Source organism: Syngnathus acus, chromosome 11 (assembly GCF_901709675.1).
Source record: "Syngnathus acus chromosome 11, fSynAcu1.2, whole genome shotgun sequence".
Lineage (NCBI taxonomy): Eukaryota > Metazoa > Chordata > Actinopteri > Syngnathiformes > Syngnathidae > Syngnathus > Syngnathus acus.
Genome location: NC_051096.1, coordinates 8850812 through 8868571, shown reverse-complemented (window position 1 = coordinate 8868571; position 17760 = coordinate 8850812). Strand labels below are relative to the sequence as shown.

The window sequence follows — 17760 nt, the reverse complement described above, 5'->3', positions numbered from 1 at the left end:
GAACGGATCAGTGAGGGAACGAATCCTGGCTTTCCCGTTCGCGAAGGAGTCAATGAGTGAAATGCCTTCTTGTGCATCAACGGATCAGTCAGTGAATATGTTGCGTCTCCTGGCGTGGACTATGGAAGCCAGAATGTAGATTTACGATTTACTTATAGTAGGTTTTAAATAACGTGTATGCATATATATGCCTAAATGTTGTTATCCAATATATCGACTGCAGTTCCACATTAGATTGCTGGTTTGAAATGTACTTTTATTATTATTATTATAATAAACATTTATGTTATAACTTGTCTGGTGTTTTATTCCTTGTTTTTAGATTCGCCATTCAAAACAAACAGAAAAATCAGACATTTGCTTAACTGCTTTATATGACAATATGTATGTGTTTTACGTTGTTATATGAGTTGGTGTCCCCAAAATTAACAAATGTCGGCATAACGGGTTTTCTTTTCAACCTTTTATTCAAACACAAACATAAACACATTCGGTATAATAACACCATCAACTACTAGCCAACAAATACAAAATTAAAATATCAATGTCGGCATAACTTGTGTCGGCTGGCAATAGCATAGCAGCAATGCTGTCTGTCACTCACTCACTTACTCGTAAAGACCAATCAGCAGCGCCAGCGAGCGTTAGATGGAGGGACTTTACGAGTCAGTGACGTAACTTCCTGTTCACGAACGAGTCGTGAATTTATTTATTTATTTATTTATTTTAATAAACATTTATGTTAAAACGTATCTAGTTTTTTATTCCTTGTTTTTGTACTCGCCTATTAAAACATAAAAATCTGACATTTGGTTAAGAGCTTTATATGACAATATGTGTTTTACGTTGTTATATGAGTTGGTGCCCCCAAAAATAACAAATGTCGGCATAACGGGTTTTTTTTTTTTCAACCTTTTATTCAAACACATTCGATATATAACACCAACTACAAGCCAACAAAAACAAAATTAAAACATCAATGTCGGCAAAAAGTGTGTCGGCTGGCAATGGCACAGCGGCAATGCTGTCTGTCACTCACTCGTGAATCTTCGCGAACGACCAATCAGCAGCGCCAGCGAGCGATAGATGGAGGAAGGACTTTACGAGTCAGTGACGTAACTTCCCGTTCACGAACGAGTCAGTGACGCAATTTCCCGTTCACGACCGGGTGAGACTGTTGCCAACGGATCAGTGTGTAAGTGTTGTATTATAGAAAGAAATGTGTTAATTACCCGAGCCAATTATTATTATATATAATAATTTGGGGGGGTTGTGTAGTTGTATTGTTTGATTTCCACTGGATGTAAAAAACAAAAAAAAACGTATCAGTGTGTGTGTGTGTGTGTGGGGGTAGGATTAGGGGGGGATTCATTGAACGATTCGTTTGAACGAATCCTTTGAGTGAACTGATTCTAAAGGTTCAGTTCACCTAAAAGAACTGGAATGCACATCACTAGCTGCCTCCGCATCTCGACTCCAGACAAGCACAAGACATTGGATGGATGGATTTTTATCAATTTGTTTTTTTCTTTCTGCATTTCAACCATCACATAGAACACTTAAATTGGAAAGCATCAATACACAGACCAACTTTATACACAATGGTATCTATTATTTATTGTTTGAATAAGTCATTTGTTACCAATTCTACTTTATAGATAGTTCATTCTGTTACTTAAGTAAACACAGAAGAATAAAGTGGTCATTTAAGGTCTTCATTAATGGCATCATGCTCCTGCTCAGGAAGTATCAACTTCTCACATTGTCTTAACTTGAAGGTTAAATGTTGAGCAATTTCATTAGGATCAGTGTAGAGCGAGGTAGGAACATTCTGAAAGGCAGAAAAGAAAATCTGTTATAAACTTACCATTGTTTTACACTGTTTGGTGCATAGGCATGAGCAACAGTCAGGACCCAAAGGTGGAGTATGCAAACTTTAACTGTTGTTGCCATCCACAGCATTGGGTGAATGCCGCCCACATCAACATACTGTAGGTCACAGGTCCTACTCGCACATATAACTTGTATAATAAATTAAATTATGTGTTTGTTTGTTTTTTTGAGGGAATAGGCCAGCACTTGATAAGTCACTTAATACAGCACAAATATCAAATCAAAACAATCAAACCTTACAATGAAAGCACCATTAGTTTTGGATTTCAACTATACCGTATTTTTCGCACAATAAGGCGCACTGGATTAAAAGGCGCACCCTCATTGAATTTTTTTATTTTAGAAATTATTTCACATATATAGGGCGCACCGGATTAAAAGGCACATAAAATAGAAGCTATACTGCAACAAACTGAGGTTGACTAGGGTTGCGGTATGCATCCACTCGCCAATAACCAATGAGCCCTCTGTAAACAATCGCGTTTCGCAAACTATCTCCTATAAAAGTGATCGGAACTGACTAAAGTTCGATCTAACGCATTGGTACTGCTTACTTATGTTTCCCTTCCATATCGATCCGTAAATTTACTCGAAACATTAACGGAGCAGCCTATTTTGAAATGAAATAGCCTGGTACGTATAGCAGCTATCGTTATAGCATTAGCCATCCGCAAAGTCCCATGAGCCTCAGCTCGCAGACTCCCATGAGCCTCAGCAAAGTGTCATGGCGGCCCCCTGTAAACAATTACGTTTCTCAAACTCTCTCCCATAGAAGTGATCGGAACTGACTAAAGACTGATTTAACACATTGGTGCTGCTTATTTATGATTCCGTTGGATATTGATCTGTAAACGTACTCGAAAACATTAACGCAACAGCCTATTTTGAAATGAAATCCTTGCGGGTACAACAGCTATTCAGTGACGCCCCGTGACCACGGTTGCCGTAATGCTGGGAAGCGATGCGACCTTGTAATTTACTAGTCGTACGTCGACCACGGTTGCCGTAATGCTGGGAAGCGATGCGACCTTGTAATTTACTAGTCGTACGTCGACCACGGTTGCCGTAATGCTGGGAAGCGATGCGACCTGGTAATTTACTAGTCGTACTAAAATGTACTGAAACATTTTGGCAGAGCGCTGTGTACAACCAGTATGAATCAACAAATTCATCAATTGATCCATATATAAGGCGCTCTGCATTATAAGGTGCACTGTGGTTTTTGGAGTAAATTTTAAGTTTTTAAGTGCGCCTAATAGTGCGGAAAATACGGTACTTCAAGAGACTGGAGGGGAGAGATGTGGCCCACAGGCCACACGTTATCTGCTCAAGTCTGATGTGGAAAGTGTTACATTACCACACAAAGCTTACCTATGTTACTTTCCCTTCACTTCATAAGAACAACATGACTGTACAAAGCTTACCTTTAATTCTGCTATGTTACTTTCCCTTGTGCAGAACTCTCGTAACATGTACTTCTGTCCAGCCTGGAAGCAAAAGAAACCTTCAATTGTCGATAAACCTTTCAATCATGATAATAGTAGAAAAGAAAAGAAAAACAACAGAATAAGTCAGCTGGGATAGGCTTGCAATAGCGACTGAAAAAGAAGCGAGTATACGCCGTATACTTAGTCAGCCGTATTCCTTGTAAATTTACCTCATGGTACAGCCGCGTGTCATTTAGTCTTATCAGCACACCGTCCACTCGCAGGAAAAAACGCAGCAATGTGAAGAAACTGGTGGGCATCACCCTCTGCGTACACACAATGGCGGCGGCAATTTCAGGAAATAAAATGTCAAACATCATTAATGCACCCAAACGCCTGGCAGATATCGTGGTAGAAGAGCAAGTATCAAGACAGCACTAACAATTTTAACACTTATCGTTGAGACCCCGTGATCGTGCAGCTCATCCTCAAACAGTAGGACCTCATCAAAGAACACAATCTGTTCACGGGCCCTCAGCTTCTCCAAGTTGATTCTTTCTGTAGTCTCGGTCACCTTGAAATCAGTGTGAGAATCGCACACAAGTAGTCTGAACACAACATATAGACATCCTGTCAAAAAGTGATGGAGTGACTGACCGCAGCCAAACTCCACTTAAGCCGGTTGAACTCAAAGGCAATCATGATGTTTTCGTTCACATTTTGCCTCTTCCTGACCATGGGTTAACAATGTACCTTGTGTAAGGATTACTTACCTGTGTGCACTTTCGTGTTCACAATTAGTCTTCTGCTTTGATCTTTGTAGGTTTTGTGTTATTTGGAGACATCACTTTTTGAGAGAAGGTGCTTTGTTGTGTTCCAGAGACCCACCTCTAACTGCCTTTCTTCTCCTATTAGGGTGCCTCGGTAATCTGTGGTGAATGTCCAGTCGTATGGTCTCACCACCTCTTGAGCGTGTTCAGAAGCAAGTCTGAAGGAAAACCAAAGCTATTTTACTCAGTTGTTTCTTGGTTGCCTGTCATGTTCTTGTTCAACAAGTTTTGCTTTAGGTTTCAACGGCAAGAAACACACTTTCAGAAGTAGTCAAACGCGCATGCTTGTTTCCTTCTCTCGACTCTCTACAAATATAGACTGTAGCGATATTTTTTCATTACAGTACATTGTGTAGGTAGTGTGTTACTACCTCTGTCACTTTCTCGAGTGAACCAACCCATCTCAGGGCCAATATAGACAAACAACCATTCAGACATATACACTCACACCTATTTGGCAATTTGAAGTACAAGGTTGTCATTATCTTGCCTGCTCTCCTGCCATTGTCGAGCACAAGCCACTTGTACAGCGTCGTCAGAGTTGTTGATTCTCTTCAGGGCGTCAATGGCATTGAATTCAATTCCAAAGCCACCGCTGTGTTGGATGCGCAGGATGTTGTCACCAAATAACATTTCGGGAAGGGCAGGCAAGTTCAACTCTTGTGCTAATCTGTCAAGAAAAACAGAAACATTGCCGTGAAGCGTCTTTATGACACAGGATACGGTTAACACCCGGCCACTAAATGTGAATAACTGCCAAACAGAAATACTGTAGAAACCAAGGGGGGTTGTAAGCCCAAATCTGCATCGTTTGTCTCGCTAAACACACTCAACAGCTAAAATAAAAGTCGACATTTTAAAATCTAGCTTACATATTTTTTTTTTTCAACACCAAGAGGGTTACAAAATGATTCTGATGTCTTATATTCAAATGTTTTATATTCTTACTTTCCGTTTCTTTTAGGTTAGTACCATCTTAGTGTTCATGTTTTAGAATGACTTACTGTGTTTTGGCTTGTTTTTCCAGAACATGATAATATAGTTAAATTCATTCTTTGCTCAGGATAGAAACGCCGTTGATATTGAGCAGGATTGATTTGAATGCATAGAGTAAGTCAAGGGGGTTTCGTTATAAAGTCTACATTGGAGTTAAATGACACAGTAAATGAGAGTTGGGTCGAAAAAAAGATTACGTCTCACCTTTCAATGTCTTTGGACTTCATGATATGGTTTTTGGCAGTTGTAACTTTCCAAGGGCCAAAGGTAAAGTCCTTTTTGCTGCTCTTAAAACCATGGGAAATCATGTTATATCGTAGGCCAGCATCCGCTGCAGAAAAGATGGGAAGTCCACATTAACCGGCAAGAAGCATAGCTTAAGGATTGGAGTTTATTTCTTTACACTTAGAATGATGAGAACAAAAAACAATCCATCGGAATCAGCCATCGACTCGAACGCTTTGAGATGCTAACTGGGTAAATGCTAGTGGACGAAATCCGCTTCACCACCTTCATCAAATGCAGCATATGAGCTGGCACACTTTTTACGAGGCGGTACTTGTACATGCGCAAAAAAAAAAAAAAAAAGTCAGGTGAGGACTTGCCGTTCACAGCAAAATAACCACTGCGTTGTAAATAATGGTCCCGTCGTATTAATAGTCCCGTCGTATTCTAAATGGTGGATACGCCGCGATGGCGCCAATACTTAGCACATACTTAATTTAAAATGAAGTTCTGTTAACGGCTTCCTAACGCAGGCGTGTCTTCTCTTTGGTTAAAGAATGTGCTTCATCTTACTGCAGGCACTGGATAAGGATCATGATAACGAAGATGGTGCTGCTGCTGCTGCTGCTGCGTCTCTTCCGCCTTATTCTTCTTCGTCGTCTTCTTCGCCGTATTCTTCTTCTTCGCCGTATTCTTCTTTGTCTTCGTCTTCTTCGTCGTCTTTTTTTAAAGCTTTATTTGCACACTCAATGCAATAACAAAATAACGCAACAGGAGCATACAACAGTTTGGAGTTAAATTTCCAGTTTTTTGACACCCCTTGTTCCTTGATTGGAGGTTTTAAAATCAAGGAAATGAGGCTATGATCAGTTAAAAGCAGTTTTGCACAACTTACCACAAGGTGTGACATTAGGTAGCAAAAACAAAGTTACACAATGAGTAATCACTGTTGTAAATAAATGCACCCTCTTATCAAGAACAAGATGGTTTTGGTCCTAATGCTGCTTGATGACCACCAGGTTCTTCAGCATGTCAAATGAGTTTCCGTCAGGCTCCACAGAAATAATACCCTGCGTCGTACTGTGGACTTGAAGAAAGCCATTGCTATCTAGACCCACCACCTCAGCTTCTGGTCCATTCTCACTCCAAAGATGTACCAGACTTCCACTGAAATAAAACAAAAACAGGTGACTCCCTGTTTATATCTATCCCACCCTTCTGCCATATTGAAGCGCAAGTGTTTGCACGCATGGTTTTGGAGCAGCATCATCTTGCTTTGGCCGCTGTGTGCATGTCTGATATTGCTCAATGTGGTCCAAGGAACGCTCAGGGAGTTGATATGAATGAAAAATGAAGGAACATTATGCTAGTAAACGCAATTTCTCATGCCAACGTGTCAGCTGTGCTCACCTGTGAAGCCATCTTTTGTAGTAGACTGGCAAAATTGCTTCTGCACCATGGCGCTGAAAGCGCTCTATGAAGGCCTCTAGGCAGTTGACTGTCCGGGCAATAAGCTGTGCACAGTTAAGGGATTGCAGCTTGCAGTTGTGCTCAATGTTGTATTGCTGGATTAGGTCATTGACGCACACTGTTGGATTACTGTTGCTCACATTGAAGCCACAACCTGGAGAGTACACACACAACAGGGAAAAAAATGACGTTTTGGCGTATCAGGTTCAGGAGTTAAAGACAATAACATCACATTTAAACCGGTATAGATAGAAATATGCACGCTTTATTTACATATGTGGCCTTTTCCAAATGTTTCAGGTCTAAACTTGAAAGCAAATGCACACTGCTACTGTAAAGAGATGAACGCAGCGGGTCGAGAGTTGCCTTGTAACTTCTTTATTCAAAGTCAGGCCTTATCGATATATAGGCAGTCAAGAAATGTAGAAATTAAGGATGAGAGAAAAAAAAAAAAAAAAAACTCAAATTTGTCCATCTTCTATACAGTGAGCTCTCATTTATTGTTGGACATACGTTCCAGAACCACCTGCGATAAATGAACCCGAACCGCAAAATAGAAATGTATTTATTTATACAATGGTATTGGGGCATAAAGCACATTGTTTCTTCTTGGCCGCTAGGGGCATGGGTGTACTAAAGATGTATCTGAAGTGTACCTGTCAAGCGACGCATCAGGGCATATATTTCAAGGCCTTCTCCCCCCCACTCCTTCTCGGTTCGTCTAGCTGGGCATGAATTATTTTTTCCATTCATTTTGAATTAAAACCCGCAAAATAGTGATGCCGCAATTGGTGAAGTGCAAAGTGGCGAGGGATTACTGCGTGCGTCCGTCCGTCCGTCTTTTTTCTTTCCTGCAGCCATGTTTATTTGTAATACATACTTGAATTTTTGTGAGCATTGCGATGAGTTAATACACAGCTATTTCTAAACCTGTAAAAAGCTTTCAAATGGCACCACATTTATACAAAAACATGATTGGAGTGAAGACCTTGAAGATACGTACTAAACACTGGAAGGCCACAAGGAGAGGGTTACCTATTAGTAGATGAAAAGTTGAACCCATGACAGTGGAAGTCACAAGAACACCTCCGAGCTTCAGCCGACGGCCGTAGTAGATGTCGTTGGGCCACTTCACCCGCAGGTCAATGTCCTGAGGAACATTGGAAAATATAATCGAAATATCACCATTTACCATGCGTTTTTAAATGATTAACATTTGAATGATAGTGAAAATCTCAGAGACTGTTGCTTTTAATTTAAGACCACTGCAGTACTAGTACATACGTGTTGATACAGCTGTGTTTTTTGATACCTCATATCCAGGAAGCGTGCGCACAGCTTCGATGACAGCGAGAGCAGCCAGGTGCTGCAGAAAGGAGATCCTCTTGCCAAGCCTGGAATTCAGCTTTATCTGGACACATAGCGTGAACATGGCACAACCAAGAGGGCTGAGCCAGGTATTTCTTCCCCGTCCTGCAGCGGTGGACACATGAATATGGATGAATAGGTTTTTGGGTTTTTTTCTCCCCTCCCTTAATGTCATTCAGAAATGACTCTTTCGTTAACCTTTGAACTCATTCACTGTTATTGATGGCTACAGATGTCCAAGAAGATCCATTTCAGCTGGACTGACAGTGAATGAGTTCTAATAATGTAGGTTGTTTTTGAAAGAAAGAAAAAAAAAAAAAAAAAAAAAAAAAAAAAAATCACCTTCAGTCACAGCTTGCATATACGCCGGCCAGCCGGCATGCAGTGTATGCAGACTTACTATGCAGGAGCACTGACTGACCTTTGCCCTGACTTTGTTGAGCAGCTATGACTATCAAGCCAACATCTTCAGGTAAATGCAGATTAAGTCTAGAGGGAGACAAATAAGATGTTAAAAAGTACAACATTGAATGAAAGAAAGAGAAAGAAAGAAAGAGAAAGAAAGAAAACGAGAAAGAAAGAAAACGAGAAAGAAAGAAAAAGAGAAAGAGAAAGAAAGAAAGAAAGAAAGCAAATAGTTTGTGATGATCATTAACTGTATGTTGTTGAGCAGGTCTTAAAGGTCAAAATGAGGTGAAAGGAACCTCAAATGAGCAAAAATTGCACTGTATCCTTACGTACAACTTGAAAAGATGTGAAAACAGATACAGCTCAACCTCCATTTTATGCGCTTCGGTTCTACGACATTTTCCAAGTGCCTTCAGGATTTTTTTGTCTTCATAGTTTATCAAAATAATCAGTGCATTTTCCTCATACCTTATGGAAATAACCATATATGGTACAATGAATGCATCCACTATAGCAAAGTGCTCAATAAATAGGACTATTTCTTATTGATATGACCTATCATGTCTTGTTGATGTGAGGTTGAGAAGTAGACAGAAGCAGATGAATTTGATACAGCCAGCCTCAGTATCGCAGCCACTCTACATGTAGTAAATCATAAACACAAAACATGTGTTACCCTTCAACCAGATCCATGGTGGATGAAACAACCTCCGCATACAGCAAGGTATGCCCCAGCAGAACTGTTGTCAGGTTGTTACCATAGGTATCCAAACAGAAGTTGGCCCAGCTCTGTGACTCGGGCCGATCGGTGACGAGGGGAAGAGAGCAGTCATGCGCAAAAGCAGCATCTTGTAGCGCAAGACTGGATACTATCCTCAGGGAGGCTTTTGACGTCACCACCAGACCGTCTTGGTTTAAGTGCGTGGATAAACACTGAACAAATTTAGCTTTGGCCTCCTGTGTGAAAGACAGAGGATAAAAAAAAAAGAAAGCATTTGTACTTACACTTTCAACAAAGGCTGGATGGAAAAACGGTTTGCACCCACACTAGTATCCAGGCGCTATCGCCGCACAATGTTAAATGGAAGAGGAAAATTGCTTGCATTGTCAAAACCAAAACATGACTTGGGGGGGGTTAGTGTTCTAAAAGTCTTGAGAGCCTTACCTGAGAGGTGGCCAGAAGGTAAACTGGACTCAGTGCTGGGGTTTTTTGTGTTTGTTGGCAATCGAGGCCAAGAGAAGTCAGGATTTCTGTCAAGACTTGATAATGCAGTCCAGTGTTTACCTTGAACCCATCCAAAACTTCATTTGCCGGCTTTTGGAAGTCGCCAATGTTTTCTAGGTGGATCTGCCAACGGGAAATACATAACAAGGGTTCCAGAAATTCACAGACTGAGGTCAAAACATCTGAAATTATATCACTTCAAATTTGACATTGTGGAGATTGTCTCCCCTAATCCTAAATAATATGATGATTCCCAAAATATCTCACCTGGCACAAGACAGCTTCCCCTCCATACACTCCGCGAGTTAGCCTGATGATAACCATATCGTTGCGATGCGTGCCATCTTTGATCGCGCCCCAGAGCTCCAATGTCCCTGGTCGCAGAACATCTCTGACAAAGACCTTCCCGCTGGCCAACACGCTCAGCTCGAGTTTTGTGCTGTCCTTTGGCGTGAAGCTCAGGCGGCGCACTTGCCTAGGTTGTTGCTCTCTATTCTCCAGAGAGATGCCTGCAGGGCACAGGGAGGAAGCGAGCCCCAGGACGCTCCCACCGTTGCTCAGGTAGTTCAGAAATCTTGTGTGAAGCTGGGGGGTGAGCACTTCTTCCTCTGCGAGCACCAAGAGCCTGGAGTTCTCCATCCAAGGTTCACTCAGGACTTGATGTGGCTGAAGAGAATATATAATGTACTTTTCCATGTCGAGACACTCTGTTAAAAGCCGACGAACTGCTCGGAAGCGCTCTTTGCTACCATTTGTGTAGACCAAAACATTCGGCGGCAGTTTGTGGTCGTATTCAAATTGGTGGCTTTTGCAAAAAGAACTTCTGGCATCTTTTTCACTGTCGGGAAAAGTGCCATCCTCACTATCCAGGCACAGCAAGTCATCTGGAGGCGTATTTGAAATGCTCTTTGCGGACGTGTATTTGACAGAGAGGATTGTGCTATTCTCCAGCTCAAGGCATTCGGGGCAGCTCGAGAGGTGGAGCGATTTCCTGTGGTTCTCCATGTGAAGATGATTTTGCTCAGAGACAGTACCTTGATCCTGACTGAAGCAAGTTGGTCCTGACCCTCTTTGATTTTCTTTGTTCTTCTTTGCACAAGAGTAAGTAAGAAGTGGCGCACTTTGACAGAACTGGGGGTTTTGGAGGTAGGGTAACATGCGGCAAGACAAAGGCTGACCATTGACACCCTGGTTGTTGTCGTCAAACGGAAGTGACTTTACATCCGCTGGACATTGGAGCAATTCACCAAGAATGGATTCGTGGAGGCTGATCACTGAGTAGATCAAGAAAATATATACAATCATTCATAAAAATACGTTAAGAAAACACACACACACACACACACACACACACTTTCATGTAAGCTAACAATGGTTAACGAACAACGGAGATACATACGGGCAATCTTTGATGGCACAAGTCCATGATCCAGTTGTAGGCGATCCTCGAAAAAAGCTGCAGCCAGTCGACCGAAATTGTCAACACTGGCCTGAGCCACTGTGCCGAGTGGCCGGCCGGGGCGGCAAGCCAAAGGTCGGCAAAAGTCAGACCGCTTGGGCAACTGTAAAAGTTGAAGATCCTGTCACGAAAGCAGATTAATGAGGTGTTCAATCAACTTTTTCCAATTGACAGGTCAGTGCATGGTGACTCGACTGAACAAATACCCATTGGAGAAAAGCGTTGCACTTTTAGACAAGTGTCATTTCTGGACGAAAATAAACCGCTGCGGCTTATCTATGGATTTTTCATGATGTTTACTTACTTTTGACACTTGGAGCAGTCATCTTAACAAGACAACGCGGGGGTACTGTATTAGCTCCTACTTTCCGAGTCAGTAATACATGCAATTTCGGTGATCATTCCGACAAGAAACTGGACATTTAAACGGCGAATACGCCAATGATGACGCACAACGCACGGTGCGATGCTCTCAAGTAGTTGCAAGGAGGAGGATATGAAAACGTATACCGTTTGTTAATAATAATAATACCTTGAATTCAGCAACAGCAAGTGACTCGTCTCCCAGCTGCAAAAGGACAGGCGAGCGCTGGCTTGAAGGGACCGAATTGGCTGGCAGAACAGATACAGAGGACGACAAAGAACAACGGCGGCGCCAAGTGCGGAAGAAGCGCAGGCTGCTTGTCACCCTTGAGACGCTGTTGCCAATCAGCCCTGAACAACATTTGTGGAAACGCACCCACAAATACACGTAACACAAGGTTATCAACATCCTAAAACTGTCGCGGAAGGTGTCATTGCTGATTATTTATTGTTTGATTGATCTGAGCCACGAAGAAAGTGCAAGCTACCAGTTGGTCTGAAGCAACAACTTGCGGGGCGCATGCGCAGCAGGTCGGCCATGATTGATGACGGACTACGGCAACAATACTAGGACGTAATAAGTGGGTTAGGGTTAGCCAGCATCAAAATGTAGGTATTAAAATGAAAAGAGAAATGCAGTGCTGTGCTTCACCGGAGTCCTGTGGAAAAATACCGTCAACCATTAACAGCATCTGGAACATCACTTCAAACCGCCTGGAAAAAAATACAAACATTTTGAAGTAGCGAAATGATGATCTTTATTGTGATGATCAAAAATTGCAAAATACCAATGTTGGGAATGGAAGGTGGCTCCAAATCCAAGTAATACCTTGCTTAAAATAACATCTACAGTAAACCCTGCCTCTTGAGATCTTCATATGTTTTTTTATTGACTACATTTCCGCTAGAGTCCTCATATTCCTCCTGAAAAACACAAATGTCAGCCATTAAGAAATTTCTGCAATCTTGGTCAAGTATTGGAACGGCAAGATCATTCCTTTGTTTTTGTTATATGCTGAAGACATCAGACCAAACGATCAAATGTGACCCACTGACATCCATCTATCTCAAATGTTTGCCATTCTTACCTCTGTGTCAGGTTGCCAGCGCTCTAAGGCCTTTTGGGACTTCAGTTTTGCCCACACTGGTGTCGAGGAGGGGGGAAAAAGGAAAAAAAAAAGTTGTTAGAACAAACCTACTGACTAACCCTAACCCTACAATCCAAAACATTTGCAGCTGGGTTCAACATCAATACTAAAAGACTGTGTTGGGCCGCGTTCAATTCACTGGTGCTGCACGGAGCAGGACAATACTAACTTTGCCCAAAAATATCATGAATGAACTCAACATGTTTGAAGTCAATTCCAAATATGTCATATTCAAAAGTCACTTGGATTGATCATTGATATCTTTAGACACTTTTTATTTCCAAATTGGAAAGAAAATTCATTTGTGAAATAAAATAATGCCTAAAAGCCTAGAAACCAACTTAAGGAGAATGCAGCTTAACTATTGCTCGTGGTGAGTGCGGTTGAGCAAAACCATGGAGCCAATTTCCAGGAGATGGCTGCGAGTACGACATGGAAGTCCGCATCAAAAGTAACCGTCGGCTCGGGCAATTGTTGCATTGTAAAGCCTGGGCTTGCTTTTCAACAAAGATGTTACTTACAAGAAACAGCATCCTCAATCTGGGTGACATTGGCAAAGTGGGCAGTGTTGGGGATTCCGAGACAACGCATGCCATGGGCATGCCTCCATTCCTATCCAAAACACAAATACATATCAAAGTTATTTTTGCCTCGGGGTGCCATTACCACGGTGAAACCACATAAATGATTCGTCTCATCGTATCTCCTATTACGCAAAAAAAAAAAAAAAAAAAAACGATTACGATTAACGTCAGGTGTCAAGTCAAGGATAGCAGTTTGTTCAACCATTATTCTGTAAAAATGGTTTTAAAAAATTTCCCCCCAAAAAAATGATGCCACAAACATTTGAGTGAGGGTCATGAAAGTTGACAGACAGTATTTTGCTCTCATAGGCCAGATAAAATGATGAAGTGGGCTGGATCTGGCCCCTGGCCACCTTGACTTGAATTCTACATCTTAGTTCAAACGGTGTTGACTCGGCACCAGTATGGTTGAGGAGCAGCGACAGGTAACATGGGTCATGATGTTGCCAGCCAGCCAGACAGAGGTCAACTTTCCCTTGAAGTACAACAAAAAGTCAAAGTAGGAATCTTTGCTTGAGCAGAAATTACCGCAAAGTGTCTCTGAAAAGCTTTGGGTCCTCGGTAGGTGTAGTTTCCACAGATTTCACAGTTGTAGTTGATATTCAGTCCGTGGAGTTTATAGAGCCAGTATGGAATTGGCTGGAAGAAAAGTCAAAGCAAAGGCAATGCTTGTGTGCTGACCATGATTAGGAGCTGGATCAATTAAGCTGCTCTGCATGTCATTCCAAACTATTTTTGAAAAATTCAAATGACAATTTCAAATTTTACAAATACAAAAATCTAACTTACATCCTTTTAATGAACAAATTGGGTAGTGATGGGAAAACGATTCCTCAAATTTGAGTCATGGCCCAAATGTTTGTTTGTTTTTTCTCCCCACTCCTCTCGATGGCACTCTATCCAACATTGGTCTGAAAGCGCACACTGACTTGCCATTTCTTAAACCATCAGAGGAGTAACCAAAAAAAACAAAACTTAAACTGGTTCTTAAAGCAAATTTTTAGGTTTTCTTTTCCCATCACTACATAGAAAGATGGATGCTTATTAGACGGCATGAGCATTTTTATAGACGCCACTGCAAATTACTTTTCCAAAGCGTAAATACATCAACTTTTCAAGCATCTGGCAGAAACAGGCCAATTATAAACCACTAAAGTTCCTTTTTTAACAGGCGTCAAAAACTATTTGCAATTTCTTTGGTCAAACCCATTTCGACATTCCCATTGTACAGTATAGGCGAGTAAGCTTTTCTACCTTGCCATCCCAACCCAGGGGCAGATTTTTAGGGTTGTAGATGATCTCGTTGTCTTCGTCTTCGCTTTCACTTTCGCTGATCTGCTCCTCTTCTTCTTCCTCACGTTCCTCTCCAGTTCTCGCTTGCTTCCTCTGCACATTCTCGTGAGTAAGCTGCCTCTGCTCCTACAAATTCAAATGAACATGACACACTTGTCTATGGCTAATTCTCTTCAAAACATTTGCTAACGTTCTCATACTTACACCAAGGATTTCGACGTATTCATAGAGTTGAGCCTCCAAAAAGGCAATTTCCTTGTTTCGTTCGGTGTCCCTGCAGGTAGGGTGAATGGAAATCAATTAGACAGTAGTTAGAGCCACTTGCGGTGTGTACAATATACACACACACAAGTGCTGTGACAAATCGCTATTGGGGCCTCCCTCGTGTATGGTTTCCAAACACATACTTCTTAGGACCTTTCACTTTGGGATTTTTGGCAAACAGCGATGGATCCAGCAGGTCCAAAGATTTGCCTTTGGTGCTAAAGAGTCGCTGAGCTCTCTCTTCAAGAGTCCTGTCCAAAACACATGGGACCGGACACAAAATAAAGACACATTCAGCTGTTGCTCAACCATTTGAAATTGGGGTATGGTTGGCACCAATGTGTTGTTACGTGTTGAAGGCATTCTCACCCTCCACATTTCAGTCCCAATGCCAGAAGAGCAGACTTTAATCTGTCCAGACCCAAGGAAGCCAACTCCTGTGTGACAGGAATAACGTATGTGGCAGTGAAATGACACATCGAATGCATCTGTCGTTTACCTCCCAAGACGAAAAAGCCGAGAGATCCAGGTGAGCGCCGGCGTGCGTCAAAGCACTACTTGTCTCTTTCTGTGATCAAAAAAGCTCATTCAAATAACGAGTCACACTCAGACAAGCAAGCTTCAAGCAAACCTACAGGCCACCCTGGAAATGTGCCCGTCTCCCACTTTTTCTCAAAGTCTGACAGCACTTTGTCATAGAGGTCATTTTGGTCGAGTAGAGGTTTGACTCGATCTGTGTAGTCCTGCAGGTACTCCAGCAGCATCTCCAAATACCTGCAAGAAATACAAAAGCACGGTCCACGTGTTGCATGCACACTGATATCCGCCTTCAAGTCCTGACATGTCCTTTTGTATCATTACTTTTTGTATTCTGCATTCTTTCTGTCTTTGGAGATGTCAAAGAGCTGGTCAAACGATGACAGGTAAGTGATGTACTCGACTTTCTGCCGAAAGAAATAATATACACGTACCGGCGTGAGTTTGCTTCATCGAGTAAGAGGAATTTTGCAAAATAAAAGAACCTCGGCTGCTTTCAGGTTGATGTACTTCAGGTAGCAATCGTGCAGGTCAAGGTAGCGGCCATATCCTTCTTCATCCGTGAATTCCACGAGGTCTGCAACAATGGATTTGCACGCACGTTAAGATCTACAAACGCATGCGGGCGGCCCTTGGAAAAAAAGACTGGACGGGTACCCGTGAGCTAACTCCCGTTCGACTTTTATAAAGGTTAGGATGCGGTACAGTGGAAAATATTGACACTTACTCTGAGCCTCATCACTAGGGTTGTCTCTGGCTTTCATCAGCTCTTCGAATTCTGCAGACATTGGAATGGAAATCTACAAGCATAGCAATCAAATCAATCGTTGGGGGGAGCATTCCATTACATCAATCACCTCCAATTATGGATCGCTTACTTCATTCGGGTGCTTCCTGTGAAACTCCTTTATCTGTTTAAGTCTGTCGTAGAACTCTGCAAATTCATTGGGCCCCGAGATGGCAGCGAGCTCATCCCTCCTCATTCTGTCAACATAGAGGGCGGGCATGAATGCTGAACACTTCGAGAAAAATGTATGGACATTTTACCATAAAATGACAACAACAAAAAAGAAGTCATCATTTATAAATCTGGGAAAACAAATTTACCCATCCTTGTCTTCATAAGAGTCTCTGAGATTGGCACTCACTTCCATATAGCGCTACAAAAAAGAAATGGGAGTCAGCGTACACGAAACGAGAAAAAATATGTCAGCCTTGGCAACATTGGGGTACTGGCACATTGGAATTGAAGTTGTTGTTTTTATGAAAATGAAGTGCATCCGATTAAAAGCTATTTTGACAAATGAAAAGGCAAATCCATCTTGGAAAGAAAATACGTTGCGGCTGATGTATGGCTTCATTCAGGACTAGGGATGGGACAAGACACAAATCACGGAAGGCAAGTCGTCTCATGAGCTCGAGTCCACGACGGGATTTGAGCTAATTGCTCAAGATCAATTTGACGGTTTTCAAAAAATGATCGCAGAGTCGTCAAGTTCAATCATTGCGTGCGCTAGCTCTCCCGCGGCCAGGGTGTAGATACAGAATTTGTCGGGGATGAGTATATTGCAACAATGGCAGAATGGCCATTCAAATCAAATGAATAAGTTCAAAAACAACAACTTACGTCCAACATGGCTCTTGTCCTATGATCCGAATTGATCTGTTCCCGCAACTGTTGACACAGCAGCGTTCAAATAAACAATCATACTATTTATTTTAACATGTCCCGAGTGCATACTGTCGCTATACAATCATGCTAACTGTAGCACAATGTGGGAACACCTCACCGTCGATTTCTTGTGTAACACTTCTTTTGTTTTAGCATCCATTAGCCTCTCCTTTTCTTCATGATAGCGACGTTGCTGCTCCAAAATTGTCTCCATGTTTCATACAATAGCGTAATACGCACTTAGTACAGGCAAATGGTTAACGATATCACACAAGGCAAGGTGCTTCCATAAAACGCGGTATCGAACACTTAGGGCCGACCGTTCTTGTTCTTGACGGAGTTTAAAGGAGGTTCACAAAACATCCATCCGGTGCAATATCGCCATCTACTGGACTGGCGTTTTGTACAAAGAGCCCGGCCATTTAGAGGCGGAATCAGAACGTTATATTCAAAGAATACACTACAGTGTGAATTAGGAATAACTACTAAACATTGCCGATATGATTTATGCGCGCCGTATTTGTGTAGGCACTTTCCAGGTACCACTTGTGCATTTTGCTTGCGTGAGTGCGTTTTGACCAAGCGCGTAATGCAAATT

At 42.0% G+C, this 17760-nt stretch overlaps 3 protein-coding genes across 6 annotated transcripts; all 3 read right to left on the bottom strand.

The window, feature by feature from the left end:
- Nucleotides 1-1589: 1589 nt before the first annotated feature.
- Nucleotides 1590-6070, bottom strand: tiprl (TIP41, TOR signaling pathway regulator-like (S. cerevisiae)). 3 transcript variants are annotated; one of them, XM_037263465.1, is made up of 8 exons: nucleotides 5550-5815; nucleotides 5351-5477; nucleotides 4641-4820; nucleotides 4209-4308; nucleotides 3763-3894; nucleotides 3551-3646; nucleotides 3318-3380; nucleotides 1590-1831 (listed from the first exon to the last, which is right to left on the bottom strand). In XM_037263465.1, the coding sequence occupies exons 2-8, from the start codon at nucleotides 5452-5454 to the stop codon at nucleotides 1703-1705; spliced, it is 804 nt and encodes a 267-aa protein (XP_037119360.1). In that variant the 5' UTR covers nucleotides 5455-5477; nucleotides 5550-5815; the 3' UTR covers nucleotides 1590-1702. The 3 variants fall into 3 exon arrangements, with proteins under 3 accessions (XP_037119360.1, XP_037119359.1, XP_037119358.1); XM_037263464.1 differs by lacking the exon at nucleotides 5550-5815 and adding an exon at nucleotides 5945-6070 and having other exon boundaries at nucleotides 1592-1831; XM_037263463.1 differs by lacking the exon at nucleotides 5550-5815 and adding an exon at nucleotides 5864-6067 and having other exon boundaries at nucleotides 1592-1831.
- Nucleotides 6071-6154: 84 nt separating this feature from the next.
- Nucleotides 6155-12209, bottom strand: hlcs (holocarboxylase synthetase (biotin-(proprionyl-CoA-carboxylase (ATP-hydrolysing)) ligase)). Of its 2 annotated transcripts, none has more exons than XM_037263449.1 (10): nucleotides 11834-12209; nucleotides 11242-11422; nucleotides 10110-11116; nucleotides 9783-9965; nucleotides 9294-9574; nucleotides 8631-8698; nucleotides 8154-8314; nucleotides 7877-7991; nucleotides 6782-6995; nucleotides 6155-6538 (listed from the first exon to the last, which is right to left on the bottom strand). In XM_037263449.1, exons 1-10 carry the CDS (start codon nucleotides 12071-12073, stop codon nucleotides 6367-6369), a joined length of 2622 nt encoding a protein of 873 aa, XP_037119344.1. In that variant the 5' UTR covers nucleotides 12074-12209; the 3' UTR covers nucleotides 6155-6366. The 2 variants fall into 2 exon arrangements, with proteins under 2 accessions (XP_037119344.1, XP_037119345.1); XM_037263450.1 differs by having other exon boundaries at nucleotides 11242-11404.
- A 188-nt stretch (nucleotides 12210-12397) lies between these two features.
- On the bottom strand, nucleotides 12398-17515 carry sf3a3 (splicing factor 3a, subunit 3). The gene is made up of 17 exons (XM_037263459.1): nucleotides 17281-17515; nucleotides 17118-17165; nucleotides 16598-16650; nucleotides 16369-16474; nucleotides 16218-16290; nucleotides 15976-16067; nucleotides 15815-15897; nucleotides 15589-15727; nucleotides 15453-15521; nucleotides 15323-15390; nucleotides 15097-15204; nucleotides 14894-14963; nucleotides 14651-14815; nucleotides 13925-14035; nucleotides 13334-13424; nucleotides 12753-12808; nucleotides 12398-12588 (listed from the first exon to the last, which is right to left on the bottom strand). The coding sequence occupies exons 1-17, from the start codon at nucleotides 17374-17376 to the stop codon at nucleotides 12511-12513; spliced, it is 1506 nt and encodes a 501-aa protein (XP_037119354.1). The 5' UTR covers nucleotides 17377-17515; the 3' UTR covers nucleotides 12398-12510.
- Between the last annotated feature and the right edge of the window lie 245 nt (nucleotides 17516-17760).